This window comes from Eumetopias jubatus, unplaced genomic scaffold (genome assembly GCF_037043125.1).
Source record: "Eumetopias jubatus isolate StellerSeaLion01/CBP00866 unplaced genomic scaffold, mEumJub1_p1.0 scaffold_1, whole genome shotgun sequence".
NCBI lineage: Eukaryota > Metazoa > Chordata > Mammalia > Carnivora > Otariidae > Eumetopias > Eumetopias jubatus.
This window is the reverse complement of record NW_028274807.1, coordinates 149,674,347-149,697,333: the sequence shown is the minus strand read 5'-3', so window position 1 is coordinate 149,697,333 and position 22,987 is coordinate 149,674,347. Positions and strand designations below refer to the sequence as shown.

General features: G+C 54.6%; 1 protein-coding gene across 2 annotated transcripts; it reads right to left on the bottom strand.

Moving 5' to 3' along the window:
- Positions 1–127: 127 nt before the first annotated feature.
- Positions 128–22,903, bottom strand: PLCD1 (phospholipase C delta 1). Of its 2 annotated transcripts, none has more exons than XM_028107154.2 (15): positions 22,759–22,903; positions 14,343–14,507; positions 10,753–10,981; positions 4,213–4,342; positions 3,888–4,119; positions 3,093–3,294; positions 2,834–2,978; positions 2,606–2,755; positions 2,355–2,513; positions 1,968–2,127; positions 1,650–1,766; positions 1,076–1,254; positions 853–985; positions 626–775; positions 128–488 (listed from the first exon to the last, which is right to left on the bottom strand). In XM_028107154.2, exons 1-15 carry the CDS (start codon positions 22,790–22,792, stop codon positions 403–405), a joined length of 2,271 nt encoding a protein of 756 aa, XP_027962955.1. In that variant the 5' UTR covers positions 22,793–22,903; the 3' UTR covers positions 128–402. The 2 variants fall into 2 exon arrangements, with proteins under 2 accessions (XP_027962955.1, XP_027962953.1); XM_028107152.2 differs by lacking the exon at positions 22,759–22,903 and adding an exon at positions 17,890–18,063.
- Between the last annotated feature and the right edge of the window lie 84 nt (positions 22,904–22,987).

Here is a 22,987-nt window from a genome sequence, read left to right as displayed (position 1 = left end):
AGTGTGGGGGACATGGAGAGAGAGGTGATGGGGCTCCAGCGTTCCCCCCCACACACATGCACGCACACACACACACAGGTGCCCTTTATAGGGACTTTCTGGCATTCAGGTAAAGAGACCACAGGACTTAGTCTTCTAACTTTTATAAAAACCCTCAACCCAGGGCCAGGCCAGAGGGCAGAGGGCTGCAGTGTTTTTCCTAATGGAATCAAGAGAGCTCCAGGGACTGAGCTAGCTCCTGGGACCCCAGGGAGGCAGCAGCACAGACGTCTGTTAGAGCTGAAGGCAGTGCGGGGCCTCTAGCTCCAAGTGAGAGGTGGGGAGCAGCCTCACGAGCCCTGTCCCTACATGGGGACAGAGGGCCGGGTGTGCCTGGGGCAGCCCCCATCAGAACCCCCAAACCTAGTCCTGGAGAGACACCTTCACAAAGAGGGTGGCAGATGGGTGCTGGTCTCCGTTCTTTGACAAGAGGTGGACATGGCGGTATCCTGGCAGGGGGATGGGCAGGAAAGAGCACACGGAGAGTTCTGTCACTCGGTGAGGACGCTTCAAGGGACAAGGGCCCCGGCCCAAGAGATAACAGGTCCTGCCTCCTCCACCTTGTCGTCCCTTCCCCTTGACAAACCTTGCTTGAGGCTGCCCAAGGGGATGGTGCTCTGGCCAATGAAGTCGTTCTTAGAGGATGCGTCATAATCCTCCACCAAGAAGCGCACGAGGGCGAGCTCAGGCACAACCACCTCAAACACAAACTCCGTGTCCCACCACGGGTTGAAACCTGGCGGCATGAGCACCACGTCAACAGTGCGGACACCAGGTCCAGGGGTTGGGTCCCCACCCAGGCCCGGCAAGTACCGTTGTTGGTGACTACAGCAGTCTGGCGGCTGGCCACGTCCCGGCCCACACCGTGGATCTCCACCGTCACCTTGGGGTCCACGATTGAATTCTTATTCTTGTTGACTTTCGGCAGCTGCTGCCCAGAGATGACCTGAGCAGGGGCAAGGGACAGATGAGGGTTCAGGAATGGTAGCGGGGAGGGAGGCCCATGGGCTCCTGTCCCTGTGGTGGCTGGCCGTACCCTGACACTGAGCCGCTTCCGGGTCCACCAGGGCCCCTGAGCCAGGGCACGTGAGTTAAAGGTAGAGTTCGGGTCTCGCAGGAAGGCAGGCTTCAGCACGTAGCCACAGGCCCCGTTGTCCTGGAAGCGGCCCTGGTACACATCCATCTCTGGGCCAGGGGTCTGGAAATTCAGGGCCACTGTAGGCAGGACAGAGCAGTCACAGGCTGTGGGCTGGCCTCGGGGGCCCTAGAGCCCAGCCTACCCAGGGTACACGGAGGCCTTAGGGTCACATGGCATGGCAGAAGCAGGGTCCGGCAGCACTCTGATGCCTACTGCCCTCCTGCCACCGTCACTGACCCACCACGCCAGCCCACATTCCATTTCTGGTGGCAGAATTCAAAGGACGACTGTGCTAATGGGGCGATTTCAGACCCTGACTTGCTGGCAGGGGGAATATGCCCAAACTGAGTACCAGCGCCTGAGCCCACAAGTCCCTGTGTCTGGCCCCAGCTGGGTCCCCAAAGGCTCCTGACCCCTGGCCCTCTGGACTGAAACCCTCACCCCAGCCTCCTCAGCCCCTGCCAGCCCATACCGATCTGGCAGCCCCCGTTCCACATCTCCACGGGGCTGTAGTTGGAGGAGTCTGTTCTCCACCCAGCAGGGTAGATCCTGCTCAGGTGACTGACGTTGTGGCGAACAAGGCTGTTTCCTGAAAAGGGTGTGTGGGTGGTCAGAAGCACAGGCCTCCTGGTGAGCCCAAACTACCCCCCCACCCCCGGCCCCCCTCTGGTTAACAGCAGGGAGTGCCAACTCTGTGCACCTCCCGAGTAGTGGAGCCAGGCCTGGCCCGGACCAGTCCAAATGGTCAGACGGATGGCCAGCACCCTGAGAATGCAGGGGCGGGGCTCACCCGATTCTTGGAGCAGTCGGAGGGCGCGGTTCTCAGAGAAGGACACCATCTCATAGAAAGCCTGCCCTGGGGTGCCAGGGCTGGAGAAGCCCCCAAAGTGGACACTCTTGCAGTAAATGACCATATCGGAGAGCTCCTTCACTAGCCTGAGCTTGTCCTCCTGGGGGCCATGGGGAGGCCCAGGTTAGATTCAGAGGTTGGGGCAGGTGGGCACTGAGAGAGCCAGAAACCCAGACACAGAGAGACAGGGAGACAGACAGAGAGAGGGGGGGCAGAGGGTCTGAGTGGCAGCCACAGAGAATTGAGACAAGGCAAACATCCCATGATGGGGGAGGGCCCCAGGGCTGCCCCCTCCCCCACAGCTCCCCCCCCCCCCGCGCCCCGAACCCTGGGCTTGCGCTGCACACGGCTCCTCACGGCCTCATCCTCCATCTCAGCAGCCTCATCCTCATCAGACACGACAGTGGCTTCAGGGCCACCCTCCCCGCTAGGGGGCAGGAGCCCCCCCAACTTCTTCCCCTTCAGCAAGATCTTCCCCTTCAGTTGCTAAGAACGGAGGAGCAGCTCGTCAAGACCCAGTTGCCCTCCCAGCCAGTGCCCCTGCCCTCTCGCCTGGGTACCCCATGCCCACCGCGAACCTCAGGGGAAGGCAGACTGGTGGTGACCCCGTCCAGCGGCCGGTCCAACAGCATGGGGCCCAGGATGGTGCGCAGGTGTCGCGCCATCACACGCTGCTGCTCCAGGCTGCAGTGGTTCTCCAGGGACAGGATGACGGGGTAGGGGGACGCCTGGAGGCCCCAGCGCAGGTTAGGAGGGGCGGGCCGCCCGTATCGCTGCCCTCCTCACCCGCCAGGGGCGCGCGCAACCTTGAAGGCGTAGTCCCGGATGGCCCTGAGCACGTCGCAGAGGAGGATCTTGGAGGTGAATGTGTAGCCGTGGTAGATGATCGGCTCCTGGTTGGGGCCGTCCCAGCAGTCGAGCTCCACGCAGCGGCAGCCTTTGCACAGCGCCCTGCGGGCAAGGACAGGCGTAGGGGCTACGCCCTCAGTCCCCGGCTGGCCCCGCCCCCGCTCCCAGCCCCCCCCCCCTCCCGGCCCCCCCCCCGCCCCCGCCCCGGGGCCCCACCGGATGTAGGCTTCGGTGCTGCTGGGCCCCGTGAGCTGGTCTTCCAGCAGGTAGGTGTTGTGCGAGGAGGACATCAGGTAGTGACTGAGCGGCTGGCCCATGTCCTGGTAGACCCGCCGGTGCGCCAGGCTGAAGGCGCTGCCGTCGGCGGACAGCAGGTACATGAGGAAGCCGTCCTTGGTCATCTGCCGCTGCGCCTTGGCTGCCAAGGACGAGGCCGGCGCCAGTCAGAACCCTAACGGCCAGGCCAGCCACCTCCAGGAGACCTTCCGGGCGCCACCGCTCGGGGAGGGGAGCCGCCAGCTGTCCCTGCCTCCCTGTGCTGAGCTGGACCTTGATAGCTCTCGGAGGGGGTGAGTCTGAGTCAACCATCAGACTGTGACTATCCCAGGGTGAGGCCCTGTCTTCTCCTCCTCGGTCCCCCACAGTGTGAGACCGCCTGAAGCCGAGGCCTCATCTCCTCTGGGCCTCCAGACTGAAGCCCCTCCAGGGCAGGGCCCCGTCTGCCCATCTCAAAGCCCGTTCCAGGATGGAAGCAGGAAAAAGGTTTGCTTTTCCAGCCTCCTATCTCCTGGAGGAGGAGTCCACAAAACCCTCTGGAGAAGGAACCAAGACAGGGGTAGTGAGGCTGGAGCCCTGTATCCCATCTGCTTGCTTTCATGGGGCAAGCAAATACTGACCAGGGTGCCCCCCTTCCCTCCAGCTCCCTACACTCGGGCTGTAGTCTCCCCAAGGGTCTCCCAGCCCGGTGCGGCCCCAGGGACTGCAGGCCAAAGGCCCCAGCCAGGCTCTCACCAGTCTCACTGGGCTCATAGCGCTCAATGAGGGAGAGGGCCAGTGCAGGCCCTGCCGCCTCCTCCCGCTGCTGGTGCTGCAGGAACGTCACTAACTGATCCACCGACAGCATTTCCCCGGAACCCGCTGCCTCAGCAAAGGTGCGATCAATCTCCTCCCGCTGGGTTAGCATCTTGTAGAAGGCCTCAATCTCATCATCCTCCAGGGAGTCCGTCTGGGAGTTGTCACATTCCTGCCAGGCCAGGTGGGCAGGGCTCAGAGCATGCTCCCCACTAGGGTCCCAGGCCCACGGCCACACAGACCCAGCCCTCACTCCCTGCCTCACCCTGAAGATCTTCCGGGCATAGCTGTCATCCACTTGGATGTTGAGCTCCTTCAGGAAGTTCTGCAGCTCCTTGAAGCTCATCTTGTTGTCTTTGTTTTTGTCAGCTTTTCGCAAACAGGAGTGAATCCAGCTGGGCAAGAAGTAAGGAAAGTACCCAGGAGCCCGGATACCCCCCAGGTCCCAGCTACAGCCAGGTTTCAAGCCCAGGGTCAACTCCTGGGCCCAGATGGACAGAGATCACCTGATCCCTGCAGGCCTGACATACTGCACACCAGCATTCCAGGGACAAGACCGGATGGCCTCTTCAGAGGAAATGATACATCCGATTAAGGGGGCTTTTTTCTATTTACTGGCTTTGAACCCTTTCACATTTAAAAAAACAAAACATTTCTTTTCTCACTGTGAAAGAGTTCACTATAGACAACTTACAAAATGCAGAAAAGTAAATAAATTAATCCCCCAGAGTCCTGTCACCTAGGGACAGTGCCAGTTAATGTCTCAAGGTACGTCCTTCTGGTTTTCAATACGTAATTGTTAGCCAACTTGACTAAAGCACTTGAGGCTTATTTTACAAGAAACAGCAAATTTGAAGCCACAGATCAGAAGGTGAGGATATCACAAGCAAAAATGAAGCCTGCATCATGCTGTCACAATGGGGGCACTTAGCCTCCACTTCTCCATTACCTCTGGCCCCTCTCCCCTCAGACTTGACCTGGAGAAGTCAAGAAAGAGGACTTTCCACAGTACATTCCATTAAAGAACAAAGACAATGAAAACAATTTTTTAAAAAACGACAGCAGGTTTTTAGAAGAAGTCACAAAGGAAACAATATAATTGATGCCATGTAAACTTTAAATAATTCTGAGGGTCAAATAAAGAAAAAAATAAAGCTGTCCAGAAAACATGATGATGACCCTAATAACTAAACGAGAAAAGGCCATAAACTGACCTTTTGCAAACATTCTCGGTAATCAAAGATATCAACAATTTGCAAATGAGATGCAATTTCTTAAACTCTAAGATCAGCACTTTAAAAAGTCTGTTACCCAGTGCAGGTAGGGGTGAGGTGACATGGACATCCCATCCACCACTTGGATAAAGGAAATTGTTCAACCCTTGGTACTGTGATGCAGAGACACAGCTAAATCTCAAAACCATTACATCATTGGACTCACTAATTCCACTTCTAGGATTCTATTGGTAAGGAAATACTCCTAAATACTGAAAGCTCTTAGAACATAGTTCTTTGCAATGTTACTTATAGTAGTGAAAGACTGAAAATAGATGTTCAACATTAAAAGAATGGATCACTAATTCATAGGGCACCTCCTCAATGGAATATTACATAGTCACTATAGCTTGTTATGGAGACTATACTAATACAAGGAAATAATTATGACAACAGTACACAGAGAAATGGATACAAATGTAAGCTCTCCACTATTTTTGGCAAATGCATCATTAGGCAAATTGAAATGCAGAAAATAGGATTGGGGGCAGAACCCAAAAATCGGCAGTTTTATTTTGTGGGCCTTTAAAACTTCATTCTGGGGCACCTGGGTGGCTCGGCCAGTTAGGCGTCCTACTCTTGGTCTTGGCTCACGTCATGATCTCAGGGTCATGAGATTGAGCCCCACCTTGGGCTCTGCACTCTCAGTGGGGAGTCTGCCTGGAGATTCTCTCCCTCCCCTCTGCCCCTCCCTGCACACATGCACTATCTCTCTAAAATAAATCAATAAATCTTTTTTAAAAATTAAAAAATTAATGGGGCACCTGGGTGGCTCAGTCAGTTAAGCGACTGCCTTTGGCTCAGGTCATGATCCTGGAGTCCCTGGATCGAGTCCCGCATCGGGCTTCCTGCTCCGCAGGGAGTCTGCTTCTCCCTCTGACCCTCTTCCCTCTCGTGCTCTCTGTCTCTCATTCTCTCTCTCTCAAATAAATAAATAAAATCTTTAAAAACAAAATAAAAAAAATTAAAATTAAAAAATTAAAAGAAAACTTCATTCTAACACAGCCATATTTTATGTATATGTTTACATGAAAAAATAATTATGGCAGAACTCCAGGTTTAAAAAAAATCAAGTTCAGAGCAGTCCAGCCAAACATGAGGTCCCCATGCTGATTGTTATTCAGCAGGCTGGGATGGATGGCTTTATGATCTCAAGGGCTGGGCAACAGAACCCTCCAGAGGGCACAAGACTGCCCAAGGATAAGCCTACGTTACAGAATTGGACTTTTAAGAAAGCTCAAAATCAGGCAGAGATAGCATTGAGAAAAAATACTTAAAAATCTATGAAATGCTGAAAAGCACAGAGTAAGGAAACGTACAGAGCTCGAAGGATATCCCTCAAAGCAGCTGGATATACACTAGCAATGAATAATCAGAAAATGAAATTAAGAAAGTAATTCTATCAAGTAGCCTCAAAATGAATTAAAATACTTAGGAATCCATTTTTTTAAATGTATAGCTTATACTCTGAAAAACTACAAAACAATGTTTAAAGAAGTTAAGGAAGATCTAAATAAATGGAAAGATACCCATATTTATGGATCACAAGATTTGACATCATTAAATAGGGAATACTCTCCAGATTGATCTACAGATTCAACACAACCCCTATCATAATCATGCTGGCTTCTCTGCAGAAACTGATCCTAAAATTCACATGGAACGTCAAGGGACCCAGGATAGTCAACACAATCTTGCATAAAAAAAATCTTGGGTGGAGCAGTCAGTTAAGCGTCCAACTCTTGGTTTCAGCTCAGGTCATGATCTCAGGGTCGTGGGATCGAGCCCCTGGAGTCTGCTTGAGATTCTCTCTCACTCTCCCTCTGCCCCTCCTGCTCCTGCTCACTTTCTCTCTCTCTTTCTCAAATAAATAAATCTTAAAAAAAAAAAAAATAGAACAAATTTGGAGAACTCACACTTCCCAATTTCTAAACTTACAAAGTTACAGTAACCAAACCATTGTGTACTGGTGCAAGGATAGACATAGATAAATGGAATAAAACTGACAGCCATGAAAATAAACCCTCTTGGAGCACCTGGGTGGCTCAGTCGGTTAAGTGTCTGCCTTCAGCTCAGGTCATGATCCCAGGGTCCTGGGATCGAGCCTCTCGTCTGGCTCTCTGCTCAGCAGGGAGTCTGCTTCTCCCTCTCCTTCTGTCCTCTCGCTCTCTCTCGCTCTCTCTCAAATAAATAAATAAAATCTTTAAAAAAAGAAAAGAAACCCTCCTATTTATGGTCAATTGATTTTTGATGAGGGTGTAAAGACAATTCAATGAGGAAAGAACAGTCTTTTCAACAAATGGTGCTGGGACAACTACCTACATGCTAAAAAAATGAAATTGGATCCCCCACATCACACCACACACAAAAATGAATTCAAAATAAAGCAAAGACCTAAATTTAATAATTAAAACTATAAAACCTGTAGAAGAAAATAATAAGAGTAAACATTAGTGACTTTGGGTTAAGCAAAGCTTTCTTAGATACAACATAAAAAATCACAAGCCACAAAAGCAAAAAGTAGTTGAATTAGACTTTACCAAAACTAAAAACTCACATTTCAAATACCATCAAGAAAAAGAAGAGAACCTACAGAAGAGAAATTATTTACAAAGCATAATTATGATGGGACTTATATCTAGTATATATAAACAACCCTTACAACTCAAAAAGACAAAGAGCCCAATTACAAACCGCCAGGGATGTGAATAGACATTTCTCCAGAGAAGATACAGGAAAGCAAATAAAAAAACCAATGCTCAACTGCATTAATCATTAGGGAAATGCAAATCAAGACCACGATAAGACATCTATCAAAACTTAAACCAAACCAAACCAAAAAACCCAGAAAATAACAAGTGTGTTGAGGACTTGAAGAAATCGGAACCCTGGTGCACTGTCGATGGGAGTATAAAGTAGGTCAGATGCTGTGGAAAACAATATGGTGGTGCCTCAAAAAATTCAAAGTAGAGTTATCCTGTGATCTGGCGACTCTGCTTCTGGGTATATACCCCAAAAGAACTGAAAGCAGAGTCTCAGATATTTGCACAGCCATGCTCACAGCAGCATTATTCACAACAGGAAAAAGGTGGAAGCAACGCAGATGCCCATCAATGGATGAATGAAGAAACAATATATAGTATATGCAGACAGTGGAATATTATTATTCGGTCTTAAAAAGAGTAGAAATTCGGACACCGGCTACCACACGGATGAACCTTGAGGACATTATGCTAAGTGAAATAAGCCAGTTGCAAAAAGACAAATACTCTATGATTCTACTTGTCTGAGGTAGCTAGGGTGGTCAAATTCAGAGAGACAGAGAGTATACAGTGCGGGGGGGGGGGGGGGGAGGGGGAGGGGGAGGGCGGGGCTGGGGACTGGAGGTGGGAGAAGGGGAAGTTGTTGTTTAATGGGGAAAGAATTTCAGTTTTACAAGATGAAAAGAGTTCTGGAGATGGGTTGCATGACAATGTGAAGGTACTCCACATGACTAAAATGGTTGAAAGATGGTAAATTTTATGTTATGTAGCTTTTACCGCAAGTAAAAATTTTTAAAAAATAAACCCATTTAAAAAAGAGCTTAAAGGGCGCCTGGCTGGCTCAGTGGGTAGAGCGTGCAACTCTTTTTTTTTTTTTTTTAAGATTTTTAATTTATTTATTTTAGAGACAGAGAAAGAGCTTGCGTGAGCAGGGGGAGGGGCAGAGAAGAGAGGAAGAGGGAGGAAATCTCCAGCAGATTCCCGGCTGAGCACGGAGCCTGACTCAGGGCTCGATCTCACGACCCTGAGATCATGACCTGACCTGAAACCAAGGGTCGGACACTTAACTGAATGAGCATCCAGGTGCCCCCGAGCATGCAACTCTTGATCTCAGGGTTGTAAGTTCAAGCCCCACGTTGGCTGTAGATATTACTTAAAAATAAAATCTTAAAACAACAACAAATGGGCAAAGGATCTGACAGATATTTCCTCAAAGGATCTGATAGATATTTCTAGAAATAACCGATAAACACATAGAAAGATAGTTGACATCATTAGCTATCAAGGAAATGCAAATCGAGACCACAATGAGATACCACTTCACACCCACAAGGGTGGCTAAGATAAAAAAGTAGTAACAGTAGTAACAAGCCTTAGCGAAGATGTGACACATTGGAACCCTCATACACTCCTGGTGGGAATGTCAATTTCCTCCTTGGAAAACTGGAAGTCCCTCAAAAAGTTAAACAGTTACCATAAGACTTATAAATCCTAGCTATATACCACACCAATGTTCATAGCAGCATTAATTCATAAAAGCTCCAGAGTAAAAACCCCACTGTCCATGAACTGCTAGCTGGATAAATAAAATGTGGAATAAGAAGACCATGGAATATTACTCAGAAGTAATGAGGGATGTAAAGTAGGGATGAGGTACTGATTCACACTACAACATGGAGACACCTGAAAAAGATGCTCCGTGAAAGAAGTCAGTCACAAAAGACAGTACGATTCCATTTATATGAGATGTCCAGAAAAAGGCAAACATAAAGAGCCAAAAAGTAGATTAGTGGTTGTCTAGGGCGTGGGGGGTTATGGGGAAATGGGGCCTGGCTGCTCAAGGGTGTGGGGTTCATTTTACAGTGATCAAAGTGTTGTAAAATTACTTATAACCCTGTGAATATACTGAATGGCATTGCCGTGTAACTTTAAGCAGGTGAATCACATGGTATGTGAATTATATGTCAATAAAACTGTCATTAAAATGAAGGAACTGGAGCTGGCTGCACCCTAATCCTCTGTACCAGAAGCCTGACCACTTTGAACCATAGGCTAGTGTGCTGTTGTGCACCCAGATTTGGAAGTGAATTTGTTTTAAGCTTATAGGCTGGCCTGCACACGAGGCCCAAGGAAACGTGATCACTCCCCAAAGAATGACACAGGGGGTACCATGGCCTTCCAAATTCCCAGAGAGAAAAAATGTAGTAACTCCAAGAGACATGGTTCAAACACTCAAGACTCAGTCTCGTATGGAAGCTGCTGCCATTAGCAGAACTCTGTGCTGGTTCGGGGGGGGGCGGGGAGAAGAGGAGACAGCGGGGGTTGCACTGAGTAGACCAAACAGGGCTCCAGGTACTTTCTCAGGGCTCAGGACTGAACTGTGTTCCCCCCAAATCAATCCCCCCTAACCCCCAATATGATGGCATCTGGGGATGAATCATGGGGGGCTTACATGAGGTCATGAGATGGAGCCTTCATGATAGAATTAGTGCCCTTATAAGAGGAGACACCAGAGAGCTTGTCTCCCTCTCTCTCTCCCTCTGCCATGTGAGGACACGGTGAGCAGGTAGCCCCTCACAAGCCAGGAAGAGAGCTGGGGTGTCCAGCCTCCAGAACCGTGAGATTCATTTCCGTTGTGTGAGCCGCCCAGCCTCTGCTATGTCCGTATGGCGGCCCAAGCTGGGCATCTTCCACACCCAGGCAGCCCTGGTGATGACCACAGCCAGGATTCCACAGGCTGGGCCAGGACCCACTGCACCAGAAGGATACTGCTGCAGCTTCTGCCTCTGGTCCATGGAGCCCGAGTGGTGGATGATCTTGAGCAGACCCTGCACCCAGTGCTGGGCCTCGGCCGGCGATGGCGCTATGAGGTCCAGTGTGTTGCGCTGGTCCTTGAAGACAATGGAGAAGCAGCGGTCCTCGGGCACATCCCGGGCAAACTTCTCCATGCCCTCCGTGCGGTGCCCCTTCCGCACCTCCTGAATGTCCTCAATGGAGACTGCAAGAAGGGGATAGGTGGCAGAGCTGCGAGGCCAGTCCCTGCCCCTGGTGCGGCCAGGGCACAGTGTGGGGACACAGAGCCAGGGCTGGAGCTCAGGCCTGGATCCAGAGACAAGGAGGGGGGCAGCAGGACGGACAGGGGGAACACAAGGGAGGAAGGAGAACAGAGACCGAGATGGAGGAGGAATGTGACACACAGCTGTGGTGGGCAGGGGAAACATGGGGCGGGGGGGGGGGCAGAGGGAGAGACTGACCCTAGAGAAGGGCACCTGGGACCCCAGGCCCTGCTGTTTCCAGGCTGGGAGGGACTAGGGCAGGGCAGGGCTTTTAGAGATGGGGAGAGACCATTCTGGAGCTTGGAGCCTATGACAAACAGGATACATACCCTCCTAATCGCACTTGACTTTGGACTACCCTTCCCTCAGATGGCTCTGAGAGCCTACAGGCCCCTCTCCTGACCATGCGGGAGCCTGGAGCCACCCTCCGGCAGCCCTGGCCCCGGGGTGTGGGGGCACAGGGAGCAGTGCTTGTGCTGCGGCATAGACACGGCCTTGCCCTGCGTGTCCACGTGTGTCCACGTGTGTCCAGACCTCAGGGATCCCCTTGGCAAGAAGAGTGTGGGAAGGCTCTTGCCCTCTAGGACCCCAAGTGGTGCCCCTTAGGGGTCTGAGAGAGTCCATCATTCTGCCCTTAGGAACTGGGGGGAGAGCCCTTCTGTCACACCCACACCTTCCAAGCTTCAGGGAGGAGCAAGACTGCAGGGTGCCCTTCCTGGCCTGGCTGGGAGCCAGTCCCATCAGCCGGGCTCATGCTAAGCTGCCCAGCATCAAGGTCCAGGCTCCACCCCTGCCCCACCTGTGTCCTGAGCCCTCCACATCCCTCTGTCCTGGGTCCTAGAGCAGCCTCAGCTACAAGCTCACCTGTCCTCCCCGTGCCTGCCTGCACCCTGAGTGCCCAGAGGCCTCCGAGCCACCTGCAAGCCCCACGTGAAGGGCATGTGCCCAGCCTGGGCAGCAGGCTCCGAGAGTGGGACATGTGAGCCCTGGGCCATCTGGGGTGCAGGGGATAGCCCTGCTCAATCCCTCTGCCCATAGCCTCCTGCGCCCGCTAGGCTCAGGCCAGCTGCCACTGCCCCGGGCTGGGAGTGAAAACAGGAAACCTGAGCCGGGCAGCTCCTGGGCCAGCACCCCACCCGCACCAGAGAGAAAGTCCAGATGCTTGCACTGCTGATAATACCTTGTCTGCCTCTGGGATCCAGAGTGGAGGGAGCGTAGCGGTGGCAGAATCAGGGCAAACTGGGGAAGAGAACTGGGGGCGCTGCTCCCCTCCTCCCTCACCTGGCCTCAGTTTCCCCGAGGGTAGAGTGCATTTGGGGACAACAGTCTCACTGCTCCCCCGGAGAAGGGAAGCAGCCAACAGGCATGCTCAGCCAGAGAGCCGTCTCAGTGTCTCTGACTTGGAAGAGAGTCTCTTCTGGCCACCTTCCTCACCTGAGCACAGCTGGTGCCCAACCCCGCACCTGTCACCCCTGCAGCCCCTCTGGTCAGTGCAGGCCCCTCACTCATGCCCCTTCCTCAGTCTCGGCCCTGCACCTTTGCTCACACTTGTCTCCTGCCTGGAAGGCTCCTCCTGCCCCTGTGCTCACAGCTCTCCCAGTATGAGGGGCTCATCTCACCAGCCCAGGTCCCCTACTCTTGTCTCTGCCCCCATGCCCGCTGCCGCCAAGTAAGTGCCAGGCACACACAGGAAACCAGGCATAAGTACGGGCTCTCAGGAATCCCCAGAGCCCAGAGAGCAAGACGCCTGTTCCCACCGTGCCGCCCCCCACCAGCGTCGAACAGGAAGCCCCATATCAGGGCAGAGGCCCATGAAGGAGCCTGGCTGGTGCCACCGACAGACAGAGGCCAGACAGAGACAAGGTCTGGGTCACTCCCATGCGGTGTGACTGACATGCACTCGGGTGGTTTTCGGAGAGTACTTCAGGCTCTGTCGGCTTTAACCCTACCCTGCCTTGCTCAGAAACCTTCCATTGCCCACAGCCCCAAGGCCCCCTGCCTAGCTCTCCCCGTCTGACCCTGCTCCTGTCCTGCCTCACCTCTGACCCTGCTCCAGGCCACACGGGCAGCAGGAGATACTTTCTCAGGTTCCTACCCCGTGTCGTGAGGCCCGGTAAACCCTGCCCGGGCACCTCCCCTTCCTCCTGTCCCCTCTCCCATCTCGAGCCTGTCACCTGTGTCTGATGGTACTCCCCAGTGGGCTGGCCCTGCCCTTCCCCCTTCCCCACCACAGCCAAGGGGACTTGGGTTGGGTGACATCCAGCGACAGTGATCTTCCCGCATTGTCCAGTACAACAGCCGCCAGCCGCGTGTGGCTGTTTAAATATGAAGTAGCTAAAATTCAGTAAAATTAAGAATTCAGTTCCTCAGTCACACTAGCCACATTTCAAGTGCTCAATGGCCACAGGTAGCTAGAGGCACCCACACTGGACAGCACAGATACAGAACATTTCCATTATCAAAGAAAGTTCTTTTGGGCAGCATTGGTCTAAAATTTTCCCACCACGTAAACAGCAGGGACCTCTCATTTTACAGAATCTTTAGGGCATTCTGTGTTACAAGGCAGCTAGCCAGCACAGCTTTCTCTGTGGGGCCTTGCTGGAGGCACTCTCCATTCGCAGGCCTGAGCCTTGGGTTCCAGGGCCTTTTCCAAAGCTTCCAGACAATCCTCAGACCCAATACCCTCAAGGGAGCTGCCCAGCTAGTAAGGCCTCACTCCACTCCACCCTACCTCTCTGCTGCGGCCCCAGTCCCAGGAAGGAACTGCCTCCTGCAGCCCCACCTCATATCCTGGCCACTGATACCAGGAAGAGCCTTATCTGCCCCCGGACTTTGGGCTTGGCTTTTGGCCTCACTACACCTGGAGTCCTAATCCACCAAACTTCCCTCCTTCCCACATCTGGGTGGATACCCTGTGCGTTCAGACAACACTGCCCAGAAACCTCCCTATTTCTGAGCCTGGCTTTCCCACCTGTGGTCACAGTTATGTATCCTTACCCCCAAAAGGCTTTAGCCCGTCCATCTCTGGTCCTCCATGACTGCCCTGTCTGGCCCAGACTAGGCCTCAATTGCCCTATCGGTGATTTAACTCTTCTCCCCCACCCTCGCCAGCTTCAGTTTCCCGGTATCTGGTCCCGATTGTGTGACCGACCTGGGCCCCATCAGGCCAGGCCTGGGTTTCCCTATTTGTGGTCCAGGATTGACCTCCCCACCCCACCATTCCCTGCCCCAACCAGCATCCGACTCCCCATGCCAGCATAGGATCCACACTCTGCTCCCACCCTGCAGCCCCGGGACACTCACACAGCTGGGACTCCGGGGTCCGCATGACCTTGCGGGACTCCTGCCAGATGGTCTTGCAGTCTTCCTGCAACTTGTAGAAACGCTCTCTCCGCCATGAGTTGGACTTCACCTTCAGGAGCTGGCTGCCCTTTAGCAGTGCCTGTAGGTCCTTGTCATCCTGTAGGCCTAGGGGGCAGAGCAGGTGAGATGCCATTTCTTCCTGTGTCCCTGCTGCCCCAGGTCCCACACCAGCAACTCCCACCTCTGGATCCTCTCAGAGAAGGGTCCCACTTCTCAAAAGCCTCGCCCTCCGCTCTTGGTTCCCTTCTCCCACCTTCACCCATGCTCCAACCTGATCCTGGAGCCTTGCCTCCTCCAGGAAGCCATCTCTGATTGCCAGCCAAGGCCACGCAAACCTTAGGACACCCACCCACTCAAGGCTACACTTTATATACTGTGACCTGCCATCCACAGCTGAATGGACAAGGGGAAGCAGCTAATTCCGGAACATCTGGTTCTGGGGAACCAGATGCCTGGGAAATGGCCTGGCTCTGCAAAACAAAGTGTGCCCCTCCTGGTCATACTTAGGGGTCAGAGTGATCTGACGGAAGCTGGGACCAAAATATCAGGCCGAGCAGGAAAGAAAAGGTTCGGAGGTAACAGAAGTTGTAGTTCTTGGTGTCAACACTATGGGTGCAGTAGGACCCTTGTGCCCATCCCTGCCATACTCACCCTGCTGCCCCCACCCTGACTTCCACCTCCTTGAGTAGGTCTCTGATCCTTGCACCCAGAAGAGAGAGATGAGCCAAATGTGGCCTGGGTTTGGCCCCTGGGATGCCCCTGGCTCTCCATGCCCACCCCGTCTCTGAGTGTCCTGGGTCTGGGACCCTCAGGGTATAATGGCCCTAAGGCCCAGTTCTCAGCAGCTGAGGCAGGACCCAGCCCAGGGCACGGAGGACCAGACCCTAGCTGCATAGCCCCTCCTGCCCAGCTGTCTTCAGGGACCCAGGCTGGCCTCCTCAGCATGGGCTCCCAAAGATACAATGCTCTTTGTCCTAACAGGCCCAAGCAAGAAGTACCAAAGGGGCACTAGGCCTGGGCCCCAGGAGCCCTCATCCCCGAGCACAGCCTGTATCAACTGTGATCAAGGAGACACCACGCCCCACCTTAACGATTCATCAATATAATACAGAGATAGATGCATCTAGATCCAGATCTATCAGCAGAGCCAGATGCAGTCCAGCTGCCAGCTCTGCTCAGAGCCAGTTGACCATCTCACCTCACTCCGTCCCCAAAACTAAAACTATGTGGCCCTTCAGCAATCTTTATCCTCCTGCTCCAGCAGAGCGGTGCCATCAGGGACCGTGTGGGTCCAGTCTGAGCTGCCTGTGACTAGGCCTATAAGCTTTTCTTTTCTGAGCCCTGATCCACAGCCTCTGATAGGCTCTCCAGCTTTATCCATGCCCCCAATCCCCCCACCCCACCAGCCTGCCCCACACACCCATAAGACCTAGGGAAACTTCTGAACCACTTCCCCAGGCCTCAGCCACCCATACCCTCTCTATCCCTCCCCAATCTCCTGCCTCCACTAGGGACAGAGCCCAGTGCTAACAACCCCCCCCCATGACTTTAGGCAGCCCCCCTCCCCCATGACTCTGTTCCCCCATCAGCACTGGGTGAGAACAGCGTCAGAAGAGGTGTCTGTGAGCCTCCTCAGAGGTGACGGCCTGATGTGCCTTCTTCTTCCTTTGTCCCAAGTCTCCCCACACTTCTGGGGGACCCCTCTGTCTTAGTATGAGCAGCATCCCTTCAGCCCCAGGGGAGGTTCAGTGCAGAAGGGGGCTCCTGCAGGATGTCCTAAACTGCTGGCTGTGTGTGTGGCACTTGGAACAAGAGGAAGGGAGTTCCCAGATGCCAGAAGAGAGGCCCTCAGCCTCTGCTAGGGTATTTCATTGTCCTTTCTGAGCTGAGGTGTAATCGGCAGGGTATCTCCTTACCCTATGCCTGCCCCCTGCCCCCCAAGCTGGGCACTCATTAGGACAAGCCACTGCCAACAACAGAGATGGTAACGGGGGAGGGGTTGGAAAGTAGAAGGTGAGCCCCACCCTCTGGTTCTGGAAAACACCGTGGGGGAGATGACATGTTCATCCTGTCCTGGAGCCAGGCTGTGGCCTTGTCTGCGGTCAGGCAGAGATAAGTCCCCTGGCTGCTGACATGGCTTCTGGAACACGGCCCTCAGCCCCGAAGTGGGCCTTGATAATAGCCACCACCTTCTGGGCCATTAGGGAACCTGGGCAGGCACCCCCACCTCTGAGTCTCATTTGCAGCCGGCCCTTTTATTTCTGAGGCCCCTGAGCTGCCCGCCCCGCCACCCGTGCTCCCTTAGCACCCAGAATGTTGATGGGCACTCCTCGCTCAGCCCCACTCACTCAGCTTCAGTACCTTCTCCTCCTGTGGGAGGGTGGTGATAAGGGGCCTCTACCTCAGAAGCCCCTGGGCTGACCTGGCAGCCTCACCAACCCGCTCAGGCTGGCAGCACACAGTGAGGTGGCCATGTGGAGGAGGGCAGAGGGTGTGCAGGTGCTAAGAGGAGCCCGAGGGGGGCCCCAGAGCCATACAAAGCTACACAGTTACACACCGCCGCACTCAACACACCGTGCCAGAACATCTTCATCACAATGGTAATCACAGCAGCTACCGTAACGTTCACGGCCAATATTTCAATAAGATACTGCTCTTAGCACATGTATTTAATCCCCCCAACAACCCTATGAGGAAGGCACTATCATTACTCCCATTTTACAGATGAGGAAATTGAGGTTCAAGGAAGTTACATGGCAGAGTCAGGACTCCGAAGCCTGCCCAAGGGTGAGTGCTAGGAAACATTACCTTACGCAAGTCACCGCTCAGGTGCACTGAGCAACGTCAGAAAATCCACAGAACACATACTGTAACACAGAACGACAGAATCAGTCCCCCGGCTCACCCACTGTCGATCTGCCTCCCACAGTCACTCAGGACACAGCATCCCCCTGGACCACACACGGCAACACGGTGCCACCATGTCACACACTTGGTTATACAGCATTACACATCCTCATTGCTGCGCAGTGGCCCCACGTACCACGTTGAGGGACAGAGCCACCACCAGATTACACACTGGGTCCCCCACTGTCACACTTGTCACGCACACTTGCACACCATCACACTGGATCACATAGGCTCGGAAAACCATCTTGTTACACAGTCGTACCACTTACACACTGAGCCACATAACTAGTAGTGCCTCAGAAATTTGTAAACGGGAGGGGTTAGGCGTGGTTAGGGGTGGTAAGGGGTGGGGGGCTTTGGAGGGGCTCAGGTAGACCAGAAGTGACCAATCCCACCCACCCACCCACCCCCGGCCTCGAAAACACTCCACACGCCACCCCTGCAAACACAGCCCCACAGTGGGTCTCGCACTCACAGAAGTACTAAACAGGTCCAATCAAAGGATGGAAGGAACACAAGTCTACATCCTGCCCGAGCTGCCCTCCCCCCGGAGCTCGGTGCCCCCTGCGTTCCTTACCCAGCCTCTGCCCATTGAGCGCCGCCACCCTGAGGCTCTGCTCCTGCAGCTGGAGCTCTCTCGAGCGGCTCCGGCTCGGGATTCCCAGGCATTGCATGACGCTTCCCAGTGCCTCCGCGCCTCCGAGCCTGGCCCGGGACAGCGCAGTCTCTAGAAAGCCCTGGCAATGGGGGCGGAGTCCGGGCGTGGAGGGGCGGAGTCAGAACCCAGAAGGAGGGGCCAGCCTGGAGGGGCGGAGCCTCGGCCCTAGAGGCGGGGCGTGAGAGAAATCAGGGCTGAAAGGGGCGGAGACAGACCCTAGGAGACGTGGCCAGTCCCGGAGGGGCAGGACCTTTGCCCTTGCGGGGTGCGGCAAGGGCGGACTCCAGGCGGGGAGAGGAGGAGCTAGAACCCAAGAGGCGGAGTGGCACAAATCTATAACCCAGGAAGCAAATCAGTGGCGAAAGCCAAAGCCGAGAAAGCGGGTAGGGGGCGGAGCCACAGCCCCAGAGGTTGGGGTGGGAGGCGGGGGAAAGGAGCAGGGTCTGGGAGGCGACGGGGAGGCAGAGCGTCACTTAGGAAGCCGACCGGGGGCGGAGCTAGGGCCCAGAGAGCGACCCGAGGGAGGCCCCCGCCCTGAAAACGAGGGGTTCGGGCAGGGAGGGGCGGAACCTCGGCTTTGGAGGCGGTGTCTCACCAGGGGGCGGGGTCCACCGGGGGCGGAGCCCGAGTCACGAATTCAAAACACCTGCTGGGGGCCGGGCGGAGGACGAAGTTTGAGCAAGATTGAGAACAGGGGAGATCGGGTAGCGGCGGCCTGGGTGGCCAAGTCTGAGAGGACGGGATGGGGCGGGGCCAGACGGAGCCGGGAATGGAGCCTGGGGCAGACCACCAAGCCCGCCAAATATTTTACTTCAATTACTAAACGAAGTCATTGTAATTCAGCTGGCTGTTGCCTCACAGGCCGACCTGTTTCCTTCTCACAGTTTCTCCACCCGAGTAGGGTAATCTCCAAGGTTCCAAATGCGAATGGAATTCTTGAAAAAAAAAAAAAAGGCTGATCTTTAAAAATGAGTCCATTAACGCAGGCTTGCTTTGATGAATAGATGAGAACTACTGCAACTTTATACAAAACTGTGCTGCCAGTGTGCTCGGGAACAGTGGGACCTTTCATGTAAGTTACAACTTCTCTTTCATGCCCCCAGCCCCTACTGTGTGCCAAGGTCAGGACACCACCCAGAGGCCTGACTCACTCCTCTCTTTTACTCTCTGCCTCTGACTAGTTCCTCCATTAACTTCACTGCCGCTCCAGTCACCAGCACTGGCAGTGAGTCACCGCCAAAGCCAACCATCAGCACGGCCAAGCAAAGGAACACTAACAATAAACTGAAGCACAGAGTGACTTGCCTAAGGTTACGCCACAGAGAATACATCAAAAGAACGTGTGTTAGTGTAGATGAGCTGAAATACGGGCCCAAACAAGTTGTTCTTCATTTGGAGAGGGAGGAGGCAGAGGGTAAGGTGAACCTGTTTTAGAGACACCACACAAAGGTTCTCATCCAGAGGACCAAGAACCCCCCCAGCCCCCCTCACGCCAAGGACCTACGGATAGAATCACATCTCAATATAATTTGCTTCCTTTGAATTCTCACGTATTTTATTTTATGCATTTAAAAACATGACCCTGGGACGCCTGGGTGGCTCAGTCAGTTAAGTGTCTGCCTTCGGCTCAGGTCTTGATCTCAGGGTCCTGGGATGGAGCCCTGCCTGCATCATCTGGCTCCCTTCTCAGCAGGAAGCCTGTTTCTCCCGCTCCCTCAGCCCCTCCCCCTGCTTGTGTGGGTGTGCTCTCTCTCTCTCTCTCTCTCTCTCTCTCTCAAAATAAAAATAAATAAAATCTAAAAAAAATAAAAATAAAAACATGACCCTGAGGAGGGGCCCACAGGCTTCATCTGACTGCCAAAGTGGCCTATGGCACGAAATGTTAAGATCAGTGTGTGTCTGTGGGGTATGGGTCTGGAACCCCGGGGACAGTTTTGAAACATAACTGAGGTGAGTAGGGGGCTGGCCACCCCAACTTGCTATGATGGCTCTGGAACCATTATCGTTTGGGGGTACTGGCTCTCTTGCCAACCTTGAGCTCCTGTGCCCATCCATGCTTTCTCTTCATGATGTCCCCTGTAAATAGGGTGTTACTATGCCATGGGTGGAAAAAAAAAAGGGCCCAGAGAGGCAAAGGGACGTGCTCAGGGTCACAACATTTATAAATAGAGGTAAAATGAGGACTGCAGTCGAGGTCTCCTGGGGCGAAGATGAGGCCCCTCCTATGGCCTGCCTTCCACTTTTACAAATGCCAGTTTTGACAGTGGGGCAGGGTGGATTTGAGGTAGGCAAAGTTAGTGAAGGTGGACGTGTTCAGCGAGGGGAGGGCCTGGGAAGTAGTGTCCTTCTGGGTACATCTGGAGACCTGCTGGCGAGGCCAGTGCAGGCCTGGCTAGAATGGAGACAGCAGAGGCAATGGAGTAGGGCGAGGAGGCCAGGGGACTGGAACATCAGTCTGAGGGCTCCAGAGACACCAGAAGGAGGCCCTTGGTTCTTGAGCCCTGTTCTGGGCACATTTTTCCTAGCAACGGACTCCCTTATGGTGCCCCCCTCATCTCCCAAGAATGCACAGGGCATGATCACTTGGGGGTGGGCCTCCTGCAGGAACACAGCCCCTACCGAGTGCCAGGCACTGTTCCCATTGCCTTCTGTGTATGACCTCATTCAGTCCTCACAGCAAGCCTATGAAGTCGGTAGTGTTCTTGTCCCCTATTTCACTGAGGAAACAGGGCACCAAGAAATCAAGGGATTTGTTTGAGATGAAAAAGTCAAGGCCTGAACTCAGACAGTCTGCCTCCAGAACCCATGCCTGTAGCCTACACTGCATCTGCACACATCTGGGGTGAGGACGTAGGGGACATCTCATATCTAGGGAGGCTCTGTGGCCCCCCAGGCCGAGGGGAGGGGGCGGCTTTCTGCAGCTGACTGCCAACTGCCCAAGCCACATGTTCGGTGCTGTGGGGCCCCAAATCTGAAAGGGGTACGGACTCTCCAATGGAAGCACAGGGCACAGTGACCACCCCTTCCTGCCATCAACTCCCCTTGCCAGGTTCCTGCTTCCTGATCTGGTTTGCAGGAGGGACCAAGGCAATTAAGGGAGGGTAATTCTGGGTGATGAGCTTGAAATGGCAGGGCCTTCAGGAAAAGAGCTTGGGGTTGCAGTGTTCCCGCTGGTCCCGCAGGAAGGGCTGGACAGAGTGAGGCATTTGGGAGGCAGGTCTCAAACAGAATGGGCCAAACCCATGCCACAGTGCCTCCCCGTACCTTCCTCTCCAGGGAAGACACCGGGGGAGAAAGACTGGACGAAGGCACAGATGCCTGAGGATGGAGCCCATTCCAACATGAGCTGTGCCAGAGACGACCGGAGGGCTTTTAGGAGATCTGAGAGTGAGACAGGCCTGGAAGAGGTATCACTCTGCAGGGTAGACAGCATTAAGGGATAATGAGAAAGCAGAAGTCTCCACTGTGGTCCTCTGAGCCATCCAGACTCCCTTCTTGCCAGTCTGGCAGGAGCACTAAGGACACCTCTGGTCTGAGAAGATGAAGCACTGGAAGGGGGAGGGGTCCCATGACCCAGCTGGATGAAGTTGCCTTGAGGAGCCCAGGCCAGTGATGGGAGGGTCACAGCTCTGGGCCCTGAGCAAGGTCTCTTCAGGCCATGGAGACCAGGTCTAGGCCAACCGGGAAACACAAGACAGACTAGTGGCTGGCTGAAAGGAACATCTCCTATGCCCCTGAATTCCAGAGGGTCTCTAGTGGGCAGCTAGAGGGCTCTGCCTTTCTCTTTCCCATCTATCATCTTCATGTATGGTTTAGATGGGCAGGTGGTGGGCACTGAAGTCTCCCACCCCAGGGATACTAGAAAACAGGGAGATATGGTTAAGCAGTGATTGGCGTAAGGGGCAGGTTTTGCTGAACTGGGAGATGATCTTAGGAACCAGGAGGGCAAGACGCCCTTAAGAGTGAGTGAGTCCCCAGGCTGGAGCGGAGAGATGCCAGACCAGGCTGGGGGGCCCGACCTGCCAGAAGCCACTGCTGCTCTTTGTCCTGGAGGGACAGCAATACGGCAAGGACTGTTCCCCGGTGGGTCAGAGGGACAGAACTAGCTGGGCAAAGGGTGGAGCTGCAGGCAGTTCGAGGTGAGACTCGGCCCGGTCCCGTCCAGGAGGGTGCGCGGATGGGAGGATCTAGCTGCTCCTTCCAGCGTGGGCATCGCTGACAGGGATTTCTGCGCTGAGCAGTTACCAACGCCCAGCCCGACCTCGGCCAATCTTGCACACCTCTTCATCTTCTCCGCCCCGCGCACCCCCCCCCCGCCACACCCACGCGGCCTGACGCGGTCCAGGCAGCCTGGGCTTTGGGGAGCCTCTCCAGCGGGGCCCGGACAGTGTGGGGAGAACCTGGTTATTCGTGGATGCTGGTTCCGTCCCTCCTCCGCCCTTCCGTGCGCGCTGGACCACGGAGCCCAGCCTTCTGAGAGCAGAAAAAGGCAGAATCCTTGAGGCGGGGTCTGGGGTCGGGGTTCGCCTTCAGGGAAGTCTTCAGACCCGCACCCTCCCCCCACCTCCGGCCAGATCTGGGGGACAAGCCCAAGGTCTTGCCTGGCAGTCCCACCCCGAGAGTCCTGCGCCGAGATTTCCCCAATGCAACAAAAGAACGGAGAGGCGGGCCTGGGGCGGGGTGGAGGGCGGCAGAAGGAATCTGGGGGTCCCCGGCCCAGGGCCCGGGAACGGCTTCGCGCGGCGTCGGCCCGTGCAGGGTCTGCCCACACGCCAGCCAGGAACTCACCATGCAGGGTCAGGAAGTCCCGGCCCGAGTCCATGCCCGACGGGCGGCGCAGCGGGAGGGGGCGCCGCAGGACACACGTGCGCGGCCACTGCGCCGGCGGCCTCGGGTGCGAGCCGAGTGCTGTGGAGGGACCCGAAAGGACTCCGGTGGGCGGAGACCGGAGGTGGGCCCGGGACATCGCCCCGCCCCCCGCCCCCGCCAACCCGCGCCTCTCCCCGCCCCCTCTTGG

Bases quoted from the DNA above. Each gene is read 5' to 3' on its own strand.
- PLCD1 (XM_028107152.2), bottom strand. From the start codon at position 17,986: ATGCAATGCCTGGGAATCCCGAGCCGGAGCCGCTCGAGAGAGCTCCAG. The intron at 2,128-2,354 runs GTTCGGGGCGCG...CATGGCCCCCAG, and splicing joins GTGTGCAGCGCAAGCCCAGG to GAGGACAAGCTCAGGCTAGT. The intron at 776-852 runs GTACTTGCCGGG...TCATGCCGCCAG, and splicing joins TGCTGTAGTCACCAACAACG to GTTTCAACCCGTGGTGGGAC.